This window comes from Seriola dumerili, unplaced genomic scaffold, assembly GCF_002260705.1.
Source record: "Seriola dumerili isolate Sdu_G_001 unplaced genomic scaffold, Sdu_1.0 BDQW01000088.1, whole genome shotgun sequence".
NCBI classification, from domain to species: Eukaryota; Metazoa; Chordata; class Actinopteri; order Carangiformes; family Carangidae; genus Seriola; species Seriola dumerili.
In genome coordinates, this window is record NW_019174343.1 from 1,322,616 (window position 1) to 1,337,926 (window position 15,311).

General features: G+C 41.8%; 1 protein-coding gene across 5 annotated transcripts in view; it reads left to right on the forward strand.

Annotated features, from left to right (window-relative positions):
- Positions 1-997: 997 nt before the first annotated feature.
- The window catches only part of LOC111221680 (calcium-dependent secretion activator 1), a 215,984-nt gene continuing 201,670 nt past the window's right edge, over positions 998-15,311 (forward strand). For all 5 annotated transcript variants that reach the window (XM_022745172.1, XM_022745175.1, XM_022745173.1 and 2 more), the window contains exon 1: positions 998-1,348. In XM_022745172.1, coding sequence (XP_022600893.1) covers positions 998-1,348 — 351 coding nt within the window. The remainder of the gene's footprint in view (positions 1,349-15,311) is intronic.

A 15,311-nucleotide genomic window follows, 5' to 3' on the forward strand; every position in this document is an offset into this window, starting at 1 on the left:
ACTAATGGGAGTGAGGTAGACAGAGAGATGTGAAGCTAATGTCAAGGTTTAGAAAGAAAGGTTTAGGACGGTCCACTTTATGGATGTCTGAAATCGCAGTACAAGATCCAGGCATGAATATTGTAATATTTATAATTACAGGTAACTAGGATAAATGTTTAATCTCCCTATAACTGTCGTTTTTACCTTTTTTGGAGGGATCCAAGTCCCAAGGAACGTATCGGGACAAGGAACAGCTTTTTAAACTGTTATTATTATTCAATAATATAGAGGTTATTATTTTGTAAAAAAAAATTGTAAATAATTTGATGTACACACGCTGGGGAAAAAACTGATGGCTGTTCAGGGTAAGGCTGAATCAGGTGAAGACTATCGAAACATCAGTAGTCAATAGATCTTCACCATTCCATTATTTATTTTTTAAATCAGTCGAAGCTTTTATTGTGAAAGCCAACCCCTTTGATTCCGGTTGGTACTGACTGAACCTGTCCTCTTTTGACTCAGCTGGATCATCAGGTGGCCGTTCATCTATTGTGCTCGCAGCCTGATCAAACTGATCCCAGAGCAGCCGGGGATCGGGTTTCAGTACAGTGGTCAGCTCCGGGCCCTGCCTCTTCCTCCCCCCGGCAGCAGAGCATCTACACATCAACGTTTGGTCCTGTTTTCTCTCCCTGCGACCCCTCCCCCTTTATATCCTCTCTCATGATAAATCCCTCCTGTGTCCTACTGACTGGCAGAGTTGAAAGGCTTGGAAATCACGCAATTAGATATCAAGAGTTTGGTTTCTCCTGCTGGTTAACGTGACTGACGACAGTTTTTCTTCCTGAGAAGCAACAGTCTGAGCCGCTCATCAGTCCGGTTGTGCGTCTTCTCAGCGGCTTCAGTTGGATCTCTCTCTCTGTGCTTCTCTCTGAGGCTGATCCGCATCTGTTTTTTTCTACTTTGGCAGTTTTACTTTTGCAGCAGGTGTAGTCTCCATCTCAGCAGCCTCAGCAGCATGTTGGACCCATCTTCCAGCGAGGAGGAAGGGGATGAGATATTGGAGGTGGAACGCAAAGAGGTGGCGGCCCCGAAGAGCCTCGGAGGAGCGCGACTGTCACCGGGCCGAGCCGCCGACGGCCACGGTGGCGGAGGGCTTCAGCCCCGGGGCCGCGGGAGCGGCGGTGGCCGACCCTCCAGCCCCAGCCCGTCGGTGGGCAGCGACAAGGAGAAGGAGGACCTGGAGAAGATGCAGAGGGAGGAGGAGGAGAGGAAAAAGAGACTCCAGCTGTATGTGTTTGTGATGCGCTGCATCGCCTATCCGTTCAACGCAAAGCAACCTACTGATATGGCAAGGAGGCAGCAGAAGGTAAGATCGGTGTGGACAAGCAGAAACACCCCAAACCTAAACCCAACACTGTCATTTAAACACATCTCTCACTTCTACAACGCTTCTCCAAGATACATGACACCAACTGTTGCTTCCGTAGTCGCACCATGTTGCTGGATGCCTTATGGTCGAATATTCAAGAATGAAAAATATATTTCAGTTTACTCAACCTCACAGTCTGAGATCTGAGACAAATCTTCTCCACATTTATAGCACACCACATGGAGATCATCCACACCTTAATACTTTTATTCGAAAAGGTGGATCATCGACCGTGATGGAGGATGCGCAGTCTGAGATGATAATTACACCGCACATTAAGCCTCTACCAGAGGGAAGGCAGCAACTCCACATGAGTGAATGCCTTTTGACTGAAAATAACATTTATTGTCCTTTAATTCAACATCAATGGTCATGACAGAGCTGAGTTGTGCCTTAAATTGTTAAAAGGTTTCAGAAGCAGTGAAACGTGTTAATCCAAACTAAACAAAAGGAACAGGCTGAAAGATGAGAGAGAGAGAGAGAGAGAGAGAGAGAGAGAGAGAGAATGTGGATTCATGTTGTTCCCACCCATTGTAGTAGCTCTTGCCTATGTGAATTGCCTCTGGGCACAGAAGCATCATTGCTGTTCCCTCCTCCTGCTCAGTCTCAAGCTGAGCTCTCATTAGAACAATCTCCTGCACGTGAGAAACAGCCTCTCTACACCTCTCTCCAGAGTGACATCTTGTGTCTGGGAGTAATGTTCTTCAACAGTTCATCAGTAATGATGTGTTCCTCATGAGGAAATGTGAACATGGCTTTACAGGGATATTTTAGACTGATGTATAGTTCTGGTTGTGCTGTCTGACATTATGTTTTAAAGATACACCCTGACTTTGTTGTAATAATGTTTCTCAACTCATCTGCAGACCCCTAGTGGTCCGTACCGGAGCTGCAGGCAGGTTGATGTTTAGTATATGTGAAATTAACTAGTTTGTATGTTATGTTCTCGGAAAAAGGTAGAGTTTACACTTTGTCTACAGCAGTTGCAGAGTGAAAGTAACATGTTAGCAGGAGCAGCTGCAGTCCTGCACCGGTGTCTATACCCAGTGATCCACTTTCCTCTTCTCCAGTGTATATTTTAAGTGTTGATCTATATGAAGGTGTATGGTGGTTTTAAGAACCAAAAACCATCTCAGTGTAGTTTACATCTCCTCTCTCTGGCTTCTCTCTGGAGCTCTACTAACAACAGAGCGTTCCTATTGGTGGTTCTAAAAAACACATCTCTTCAGATGGACATGTGTCAATATCAGTGAAGTGTTTCAGAGAGAGAGAGAGAGAGAGAGAGAGAGAGAACCTGTTCTTCTTCTCCTGGACAGGTAACAGGCTGCTAACTGTAATATCTACATGTGTTGTAGTGGTTGGTTGTGTTGGTAGATTTACCATGAAAGCATATGATGGATGACCACTTAAAGTTGAATATTGCTAATAGTTTAGTTCCTTCTGCTAAGAGTAGCCAAAGGCTGTGTTGCTTGTGTTGCGTGCGTGCATGAAGCGTGTGCATGTGCCAGTGTGGGGAGCCCTGCAGGAGGGCTGCAGGAGGGCTTGAAATTGGGATCCATCAGTTTTTGGTCTCTAAGTGCCAGACAAACATCATAACAAGTAGACAGACACACAGCCACCATCATGTCCTCCTGTTGTAAAGCTTTCAGTGGTTCTAATCACAGTATTGTAATTCATGTTAATGATTGTTATTACTTTATGAGAAGCAAGTAACAAAATCTGTTTGCTTCAACATGTAGAGAAAAACACCAGCACTAATATTTACTAGAAAAGAAATTTACTACTTTCTCCTCCATGCTATTTTTTTCAGTAATTATATCAGATTATATTAAACCACAGATTTATAATGATGTTGAAAACACTACACAGGCACTTCTGATCCTGCGTAATGACCCTCATTTAACCTCAAAGAGCCTGATTATTATCTCCACACATTTAGCAAGAGGAGACAGTCAACACACATTTATATGGAATTTAACCTGTTTTGTAGATAACGAAGGAGCTGCAACATCAGACCTTATGAGACGTGGAAACTGGACTCCAGTATCCCCTTCACACAGCTGGCATGTGTTTGTTTAACATGTGTTGAACCGATTCACAAGAGAGAGCTGTATGTCTGGTTAGAGACACCAGTCTGCTGTGTTCTTCCATACACTTACTGAGTAACCACAGAATTACACTGAATTACATCAAACAACTGTTGAAATGTAGGTTTCAGTTTCTTACTCTCTCTCCATCGACAGTGTGCTCTCTATATTTCTTTCTCTTTCTCTTTCTCTTTCTCTCTTTCTCTCTCTCTCTCTCTCTCTCTCTCTCTCTCTCTCTCTCTCTCCTGCTCGCCTTCTCTCTCTCTGTCTCTGTGTTCTGCTTACTGTATAAACATTGAAATCATTTAATTAATTTCCATTCTTGGTTTTAAATGTAAGTTCACCAAAGCTGAGTGGAGTCCAACCGACGCCCAGTCCTGGTCAGGAGGAGTGTTGTTAAGGAGGGTCAGCTGGTATGTGTTGACCCATTCATGTAGACCCCTGACAAAGGTTTGAATAGAGTATAACATGACATAAAATGAAAATTGCTCATCTGATACATGTATCAAAAAACATTTTCTTGCAGCCTGGTTTGCTTCCTTGTTGTGCACATTGTCCCTTCACATGTGCGTTACTTTTCTCCCCTTGGCTCTGCCTGGTCCTTCCTTCATTGTATAAAAAAGACTGTAGGTGAAAACCTAGTATATGCCTGGACTGCCTCTGCTCAAATCCTCCATCACAAAACACGTAAATTGAAGACAAAGACTGAGCTGTGATTTTCAGCTGGATTTACTGTAACATGATCACTCAGAGAGAAAGGTAGAAGAGACACAATAGCTTTCTTTTTATTAAGTTAGTGAGAGTGAGAGAGAGAGAGAGAGGGAGAGAGAGCAAGCAAGAGAGAGAGAGAAAGAGAGAGAGGATGACATGTGGCTAGGGGCCACAGGCCAGACTCAAAACCGGCCACCGGGACAAGAACTAAGCCCAAATGTCTCGTGCTCCACCAGGTGAACCACTGGGGCCAGAGACAGATTATCTTTCTTATTCAGTCTCTCACACAGAGCACAGCCTCCGTCTGGATCCACAATAATTTATTCTTTATTTACTTCAACTCCAGAACATCACAGACTTTTATTAGAGGCAGGTCTTTATGTCTAACTCCCTCTGTTTGATATGTAGAGTTGGTCATAGTCGTTAGTACCAAGCCTCGTTACCCATGACTTCTCTCTCCCTCCCTCCCTCTCTCCTGCTCTCTCTGCTGTGTGTGTCTTATGTTTAGTTATTCCTCTGCCTCCTTTAGTAATAATGATACATGGAATGAAAGTAGTTTATTTGCTGTAATGGAGGTGAGGCTCAGTGTATTGGAATGGCTCCTCCTCTTCCCTGCAGTTCCTGAGTAGCCGGGAAACCAGAGCGGCCCAGTCTCTCCCTGTGTTTCCTGTCTGCCTCTCCAACAAATGAAGGTGAAAATGTCAAAAAAAAATAATAATAATAAGAAGAAGAATAATGATTGACAGTTGGAGGTTTTACAGACGTCTCTTTTCGAACGAAGGGGATTTGTGTGTTACTGTAACTACTGCTGTATCAAAGTGGCAGGAAGGCAGACTGACCGCGCTGTGTCCACAGTTTTATCACAGTGACTGACTAGAGTCTTCACATCACTGTGAATTTGCCAGGCAACCTACCAGGATTTCAGGAAGTCACTACGACTGGCTGCTGTTTGCCAAGAAATACTTCCAGCGTGTAACTCCCCGTAAACCCACTGTCTGTCATTCTCACATTTCTGGTGGAGAGCTACAGTGTTTTAATTGGTTTAGTTTTACAGGTGCGGGTGTCGGTGTATTCTTGAACTTTGGACAGAGCTAAGCTAGCTGTTTCTCCCTGCTTCCAGTCTTTATGCTAAGCTTAACTAAGCTAACCTAGGCGAAGGTAATCAGCTTCTGTCTGCAGCTCCAACAAACAGAGAGTGGTACTCGTTCACAAGTAAATGAACATATTAATGATAAGAAGAGATGGCTAACTATGAAGTGTTAATTTTAGTATATATGGATGTATTCACTGACTGGTTATAATCCATCCTCAGCCACCACGGCTTTCACAGTGGACTTGTTTGCATAATGTTCTGTAATGTCTACCAGCATGCAGTGAAGCGGTGCTTTCAAAAGCCGGAACATACCACAAAGAGCTGGTTCAGTGAGTGAGCTGCTGGTATAAATCACACAAACTGAGATGTCAGCTTGACTTGCAATTCTACCGTCAGTGGAGAGAACAGGCAGCAGCCATGAAGACAGATACCAGCGTCTCTGTGCCTGTCTGTGATCACACTGCTTTGTCTCCATCAGAGGTTGACGCACAGTCATGGGTGGTTATGTTGTTCCTGCTCTTCTTCATGTCTAAGAAATGGGCAGATCTGGAGCAGTGGAGGGAACAGTGTTTCAGACTGGTAATTTTTCATATGAGAGTAACAGTCGAGCAAACCTGTCCTCAACTAGTATTTATAACAACAAAAACAGTTAGGCTATGTTGTGTGATATTGCGTTGAGTACTTTCATACAGTTATGGAGAATTCATAGTTCATGAAGGGGTTACAAGGGGAAAGACTGTAAATTAAAAAAAAAACTTTCACGTTTGGCTGCTGTTGTTCCTGTTCAGTAGGACACATCTAGATAAGTTATTTCCACAACAAACCTTCAGCTCACCACAATCACCACAGTGAATGAAAGAACATAACTGTGGCGACTGCAAGGCTGTAGGCTTATTATTTAGTAATGAGACGAAGCAAAACTTCCTTTACTGTACTTATCATGTTATTGTAGAGAACAAATAAAAGCACAATATAGCCCAGTCATACGCAATGCACACATTTAGTTTTACAGTAGTTCTATCACTGGGTGAAAAGGCAGTGAACTATAATCAATAATCAATCATAGGTACAGTGGTAGGTACACCTCTTACTCAAAACATATCTTTTTGTTGTTTTGCATGAATATTCTGTAGCCTTGCTCTTCCTAGTGAGTCCAAGCTAGTGTCTGGTAGTAATACTACATTACAAAATGTAAAGAGGTACTGGGAAGTCTTACCCAGCTTCACAGAGTCAGTACAATGGTAATGTAAAGTCAACCTTCACGCTGAATGATAAGACAACCCACTGCACTCAACTCAAACACTTAGCAGGTACTGTATTGTATCTACTGTATCTTGTATCTGAATGAATGTACAGCACATTTAAACACCCAGCTCAGCCAGTTGAAGTGGGGTAAACAGTGCCAGGGTTGTACAGTGGATATTGTCAGGTAAAGAGTCCACTGAGACCAGATCACCCACTGTTCTCACTAAAGCTCCTGTTGTTTTCTGAGTGTGTCAACATGTTATTTTGGTGTCATCATTTTACACTATATCCACCTCATTGTCCCCATGAGACCCCTTCCTCCCTCCCCTGGGGAGTGCATGATGAAAGACACTACTGAGGAGCTCTCCTCATGTCCTCATGTATGATGTGTAGAACGGTGCATTAACTGACTGTGTTTACGAGCATGTTTGTTCACGACATCTGCCCACAATCTAGTCTCATAAAAACAGCAATATGAAATGAGAGAATCTGAATTAAATGACATGTTTCAACATGAAGTGCAGTGAACTTAAACTACTCAACAGTATAGGCAATAATGCCCAAAAACTAACTTAAAAAAAAGATCATAAGACAATCTTTTTGGGAAGCATCACAATCCACGATCAGAATCACGGTCTGCATTCTTTTTCAGTGCTGGTTTTATTTTGAAAGTCCTGACTGGTGACTTGACTGGAGTTGTGATTCGTATCTGTCCGCGGTATTGATGCTTCTTTTGAATGTTAGAAACGCCCGCTGCTATTCTTCACCCACAATGGTGCTTCCAAATTATGTAACAATCACACTTTTTGCTTAGTTCATATGGAGTATAGGTGCTATATGAGTGTACTGTTTTGAAAGTTCAGTCTCTGCCCCAGCTCATCCCGCCCTGCCTGCAGGTTCTTGTTCTGCTCATCATCAGTGGAGAACTGCTATATGTGGAGCTACACCAAATTCACCGTGGCTGCAGAGCAGAACAAGGACTGCTGTCTCCAGCTGCAGTTAGCAGGCCTGCTGTTTAACAGAGACTGAACTTTTAAAATATCTAAATATAGAAACTCTTTCGTGAGGTGATCTGTATGATTCATCTGAAAAGTAGATCATATGTCAAAGTAAGCTCGTCACATATTCCATCCCTAATACTGTATAAATTGAGTTAAACAAGCTCCACTTCAAGGAGCTACAGCATTAAAATGCTCCTTACATGTTAATGCATCAATATTAATAATCCAGTAATATAAAATATATAACAATAAAACACTCTAAATGTACCAATTCTGCAGAGCAAGTGCTTTTACTTTTTACTTTTACTTTTGATACTTCCTACAAACTGCTCTTATGAAGAAATTTCTTCTTAAAACCCACTTAACGCAGTTTTAATGAAGACTCTAACATTCACTCATGTTTTCTTATTAGAAATTTGCTCTGAGGTAAGAACAAAATGTGCAAACTTGAGTACAGTGTGTGTATGGAAGCCCACTGCTGCCACTGTGATGAAAAAAAAAAGATCCTGGAAAGTCTTTATAAATTTGATAATAACTCACACAATGAGAAACTTTCTCACCTCAGCTGTCCATCACAGTCACTTGCACTATTAGCTCTCATTGCACTGGAAAAGAGCTAGGCATGCATGGTTTTGCACCACTGTAGCACATGTGACTTATAGATATTGTCGTGAGCTTCATGAAGGTCAGTCATTTGGCGACAGCAGGGATGTATGTCCGACTTAGAACTGAAAGTTACAAACAACTTAAAAGTTATGATAAGTGCATTTAGACTGAAGCCCTGTATGAGTTATACCTGGGTGTAACTTTTACATCTAGTATGTGGCAGGTGTAAGTTGGAAAGTCAAACTGGTATCCATGGCAATAATAATGGGAAAAATATTGATCAACCAAGAGGAAATCAACGATGGCAGCACGCTTTGTTCACAGAATAAATAACGAAAGTGCGTTAAGACGAGAAAGGGTCGTCCATGATCAGACAAACTCACTGGACGTCTGTTTGGACAGTCAGCTGATAGAGAGGTTTATCCATATCTTCCTGCTTGTTGGAAGGAGTACGTTTGAAGGTAGAAGAAGGAGTGAAGTGTCATGCTTAGCAACAATCACTGCTTCATGTTTATTGACATGAATGAGCATCATAAGACCAGACACAGCTATGACTGCGGTCAGTCAGATTTGGTGCGCTCGGTGTAAATTCAAATCACAAAGTCAGCCGTAGCTCAGACCAGTATAAGAGTTAAGACCTACTTCTGTACACCCAGCTTGGGCACTCCGCTCCTGAATTTTTTCATTTGGCATTTCCAAGACATCTATTGACGTCCTGCTGTAATCTTTGTCGCTGCAGATGTTCGTACTGTCCCCTCTTATATTCCAGATCAGATTTGGGCTTGAACACATATGGATGGATTTGAAAAGTTGCCATTTCCAATCAGCTGTGTTACTGAGTAGTTTTCCAGTTTGCCCTCAGAACCTCCACACTGGTAAGAGGATGAGACGGTGCTCGTAAAGCTTCCAGATGTTCTGCCAATCAGAAGAAAGGGGTCTTTTTGGGAAGATGGCCTTAAACCTTCAGAAGACATTGGTGAATGAGGCCCATTTTGTTGGAATCCATCTGTAATTTTAATTTATTTTAAATTTTAAAGTACAATTTTGATCAGATTATTTCTGCTATAGCATGTTCACTTCATTTTCATTGTGTAAAAATAACAGTTGTTTCAGCTGAACCACAGAAACACAACTGATAGAGCAGATTCCATTTAAGAATGTATCATTCAGACGTCGCTTCAAACTTCAAACTTCAAGCAAAAGTTAAATTTTTTTAATGACAGTATTTTTATTTGTGCCAGCCCTCTGCAGTGATGGGGACCCTGCTGTGCCAAAGCAGAAGCAGCTTTTTAAATGTTTTTCAGTTGTAAATACTACAGCAGCTTTTTTTTAAGTTCTTGCTTCCTACCGTAAATACAGTATCTCCCCAGAGCAACTACAGAATGGTTATGGTAAACTGTTTAGGATTAGGCAAATAAAACTGCCGGTTCAAGTTAGGAAAGGGCACATTTTGGAAGTTTTTCATCAGATATAAGTCATGAGGTAGGGAGTCATCTCATTCACCTTATTTTCAGTGGAAATCATTGGGTGCAGCCATGTTTATGTTTTTGAGTGCAAGACTTCCAGCCAGGAGAGTTGCTGCAGCTAACACAACAAATCTTTGGAAAGCTATTGGTTTGAGAAAAGCCAGAATTGTTTGTGCAGTTAGGACTCGCCATAATAAGTGGTCCATACAAAAGGTTTACTTGGAGCAGGACCACGTACGAGAGCTGAATGTTGGTGCTAGGCACCCTATGATCTTTATCCCCCTCCGAAGAATGAGGAATCCCTTTGACTGTGGTTTAAATTTTAAACCCGAAGAAACCACTGAAGCAACGCCTGTTTGTTCTTAGCTGTGCTATGAAGCCTCAATGAAAACACCAACGCAACGTCTTGTCAAGGGATCGGCAGTTGATGTGAACTCTTGTCAGTAGTCTTAGTTGGTGTCCCTGATGACACTTAATATATGCTCTCACATAAAGCTTGTCCATCCTCCTCTGTCTATAAGTTTGCCTTCCCATGTCCCATGTATGTTGCTCATCACTGCGAACACAGGACATTTGTAAAATAATTATTTGAATCACTAATACTGCAGATGTTGCTCTTAAAAGAAAAAAGTTATATCAGCTTGGTGGGTTAACAAACTTGTGAATATTCTGGGTATATAATAATAGTAATAAGGTTTTTTTATTATTATTTTTTTAAGTTACTTTTTTGGGCATTTTTACCTTTACTGTGATAGTCACTGTGAGAGAGAGACAGGAAAGTCAGGGAGAGAGAGAGGGGATGACATGCAGCAAAGGGGTGCGGGTCAGACTCGAACCCATGGCTGCTGCCATTAGGACTAAGCCCATGTGGTTCGTGCTCTACCGGGTGAAGCACTGACACGCCCGCATAATAGTAATAACTAATTTATATAGCACCTTTAAAAACAAAGTTAACAAAGAGTTTAGACCGCAAAGCAAAAGAAATAACAGCCAAGTGGCTCAGGAGGAAATATAACAATAATATAACAACAGGAAGCCAGATAGTAAGACCAGATGAAAGCAGGACAGAAATGAGAAGTTAAAGAGAAAAGACAAACCTTGTTCTCAAGTATAAATAAAAACTATAGATACAGTAAAAAAAAAAACAAGAAACAAAAAAAAAAAACTAAAAAATAAAAATAATACAAATACAACATCACATAAAATCAAGTCTATAAAAATGGGTTTAAGAAGTGACTTTGATTCTACTCCTCCGGCAGGTCATTCTAAAGCCAAGGGTCCCTCCATATGCTTTATGTTGTCTGTTAAACTGGTTGTGGTTTTACGTGGCCTTATGTTTGGCAGATGACAGGCACTGTGATGCAGAGGTTGACCAGGTGCTGACAGTCAGTGGGAAGTGTGTCTGAGACAGAGGAACACAATGTGGTGCTGAAGAACGCTTCTGTGTTGTACACAGACTGTTCCATCAGTGGCTTCTCTGATCACATCAAATATCTGCAGCAAAACTTTCAGATGCACATCATGGATCAAATGTTGATGACCATGCAGGTGGGTGACCTTGCAGAATGTGTTGCTGTGTCCCAGGGGACAGTGAGCAGGATCCTCTCCTAACACAATAGAGGAACAAATGAGGATTCCATGGGAGTCAATCTGGGAAATGACGCCTTGGTGCCTTTGGGAGAAGTTCCCCAACACCACCTGCATCATTGACTGCACTGAGCCCACGCTGCAGAAACCACACAATCTTGACTCCAGAGGCAAGTCATACAGCCATTAATATCTCAGCTGTACTCTGTGGGATTGTTATGGAGGCAGATGTAGCAATGGGTTCATCACTCAGTGCCTCCTGGAGTACCTTTGTCCCGGCGATGAAGTGATGGCAGACAGAGGCTTTACCATCAGACATCTGCTGTTTGAGAGGGTTAATCTTGTTTTAGCAGCATTCACTCAGACAGGAGGGCAGTGGTCCGATGAGGATGTTACTGGCACAAAGACGATTGCAAATGTGCGTAAACATGTGGAAAGAACACTCTCACAACACATCCAGCTAATAACAACAGTCAATTCATCAATGTTTAACTCTTTTCCGAGCAGGGCTATATACAGGAATGAGGTGATCAGGGGCAGGATGGGGATGGACTTCTTATGCCTTTATCTGTATCATCACACAAATCCAGGATCTTATAGTGTCTGGTTGGACATGTAGCGTACTGGATTCTCAGATTTTCTGTCTGTGCGATGGTTCATATCATCAAGAACAATGTTAGGGGCTTTAGGGGATATAGTTAGAAGCCTCTGTGCTACTTGGTGGATACATTCACAGGCTTGGATGGGTGTACACAAGAGTGAGGTAAGTAATTAAACTCAAGGTCAGCAGTACAAAACATCTCTCTAACAATACCAGGTTTACATCAGCGCTCACTAACATAGAGGTATACCTCCCCGCTCAGTGACTTGCCTGTAGTTGCAGCGTCTCTATCCAGCCGAACTGGACACGCAAAATCTGTTGAATCCCAGAATCCCTTCTCCTCTATCTGTCTCCATCTGACAGACAAGTCTCAGTCAGAATGCAGACATGTCTGAATTTGTGGCAATAACTTCAGCTGCAGTTCATTTCGAAGGGACTGAGCATTGGAAAGGATAAAAGAGGGTGGAGTTATGAGAGAAGAGAATCTATATATGTCTATATATAGAAGAGAATGAAGAGATCTATAGTTACTTTGCACGTTTAAAAACGTTCCTGCTCAACATGTCAGTACATAAGGCCAGTTACTGGAGAACACTTATGGCTTATAACACAATAAACTTGATGAAAAACAATAATAAAACAACATAAAACTACCATCACAGCCTCCACCTGCTGCTGGTCGCTGCACAAGCATGCAAAATTAGACTTTTAATTATCTGGAAAAATGAGCTGTAAACCTATTGCTGAGCTCCTATTTTTTCAGACTCTTGTTTTTAAAGTTGTTGTCTTTATCATTTCTGTCGCCCAAACAGAGCTGGGTTTGAGACATTAAATGACTGAGAGACTCTGCCATGTTTTTTTACACTTGCCTTAGCTGCAGCAGTTTCAAGAACCTACCTACCTACCTTGGTTGAATGCGTTCCTCTTGTGGATGAAATGTTAGAAAAACAGAGCTGATTGAAAAAAAACTAAAGGTTGCTTTTTTGCAAGAAAGTGTTTATTTATGGGACGTTCAACAAAATATATAGTCACATGAAAAATGTGCCCTGTAGCAGTGTGTTAAGACCTTAAAGTTACTGTGCCCTTTACTTTTCAGGTAGCAATGGTCATACAAACATTTAACATCAGTAGTTTTGATTCATTCGTCACTAACAAGGAAGGAAATTGACTCATGCTGATTTCAGAAGGGAAAAACATTTTCATTTTCAGTTCAAACAGCTGCTGTGAGAGCAGAGACAAACACTGAGAAGGCTCTTGAATGAGAGCCATTCAAAAACACATCAGCATCACAGTTCAGACACAGTGTCAGAATCAGTCTGTGTGTTACGGGAGGACATGAGGCAGGAGGAGACAGAGAATGGAAGTCTAATCTGACATTTTGTGTTTAGTTCACACTCTCGCACACATTTTCCAGTCAGCTGGGAGGTGGGTGGTACTGCACTGGACACGAGATGCTGTGGGCTGAAAAGAGATAAAGGCATGGCTGTTCCCTGTTCAGGAGGTTTCTGTAACATTCAGACCTTTTTGTGAAGACTTAGGTCTTGAAACATTGTTTCAGGTGGAGCTGATCTGAAGAAGGAAATAATCTTAGTGTTGTGTTAACCTTCCAAAGAACTATGAACACAACTGACATCTCCCTAATGAAGTTGTTATGGTGACTGTTTTAGCACATTTAAACATCTAGCAGACACAGAGCCGCCTCTTTTAGCTCTGTTTTTGTCTCCACCACCTCCTGGGGGGAATATCTGACTCTTTAGCTGCTAAACGCTCCACTGTGTTCACCAGGTAGTCTCCAGATTCTCATTTCGTTGAAAACAGCTGCCTTCTTTCTTCTTCTCATTTTTTGTGTTTTAGTTTTCTTGGGTGCGTGAGGGTGGAGGAAAGGAATGAGGGATGCTCACCCATCGTTCACCCACTGGTGGTCGTTATTGTACAGTGATTATTGTAAAATAAAAAGATGTGAGAAAAAGAAAACAGCTGCCTGCTGCGTTTGGAAATGAGGTTGATGAAAGCTGTGAGACTGAACAAGACAGAAACATAAGGTAACTTTAAACTTCTGAATGAGTTTAACCAGATGGAGCCAGTTCAAATTTCATGGTTGAAAATGAACTTAACTTAACTCATTTGTCTTGATAAATTGTGCGCTTTCTGTGACCTTTAAAAGCAATTATCAATTGACTGCATATGATTTTAATTTGAAGTCATCCCTCTTTTTGAAGAATGAATTTACAGAGCCAAATGCCAACCGGATTGTTTCTTTTGTGACACATGAAGTAATTTAAGTCAAATAAGTAAGTCATGTTTCCAGAAGGAGAACAGGGGAGAAATGTTTTACAGTCCTGCTGCAGGTAGACACAGATTTACAGTCAACTAATTGTCTGATGACCTGTGTAACCTGAGGCCTGTACCATGAAGCGATTGGTGGGTTATACAGGTTGTCTTTGGGCTTAACTCTTGGGTTACTGAGGTTACTTGAGGTTTCTGGTATCACACACTTTTTACTCAACCACTCCAACTTGAACAACCAACAACCCTCTGATACCACCCATGGGAGTGTCTCCTGAAATAACGCCCCTACGGTGGCAGGTGTACTGGACCTTGGTTGTCATGGTTACTGTTACAGCCCAGTTTGCTGTTTGGGGAAAAGGGAAGCAATATAAAACCAGTTGGTAGTGGTAATACAAAATTATTAAGTAGCCAGGAGGGTAAATAAGTAAACAAAGGTACAACCAAGGAGAGAGAGTAACTAAAAGAGGGGAACAGGTGCTGCTTAAATCAAAAACAGAATAAAACAAAAAAGACTCTACCTTTACGAGAGCTGCCAAACTCAATTTCTAAACTAAAATGAAACAAAAGAACCTGTCTGCTCTAAGTCGAAAAACAAATCAAGAAAAAAAAAAACACAGGAAGCAGCACCCCTGTTCCTAATGAACTGAACTATAGTGTTTCTTCTTTGCTTGAGATGCAAATGACTCTTACTGATGCAAATGACTCATACTGAGTCTCTAGTCTAGTCTCAGTCCCCAACAATCAATACAAGTACCTCACAAATGAATTCACAATATTCACAAAATGTTAAGGACAGCAAGAGGTACGGTGGCGAGCTGTATCTCTGCTTCTGCTGCCCCGAATGACTGGCCGGGACTTTAAACTCTTCCCTTTTCAGAATGGCTGCAGCTATGGACTGGCAGGTATGTCAGACTGGAGACTCCTCCCCTCAGCGCCAACCAATCCCATCGCTGGGTCCACGCAGCCAGGGAGGAGGGGCACCAGTAACAGTTATAATATTAACGATGCAGACTGTACTGAGAGTGGCTTACCAACCTCGTTGCCATGGTTACTGTAATAAAGGTCATGGCTTGGTTAGGTTTAGGAAAAGATGGTGATTTGGGTTAAAATATGTACTTTATCAACATTTGACGATCTTTGTTGTCATGGTTACAGAAATAACAACGTGGTTAACTTAGTCGAATGGTCATAGATAATGGAAACCACGTAAACTG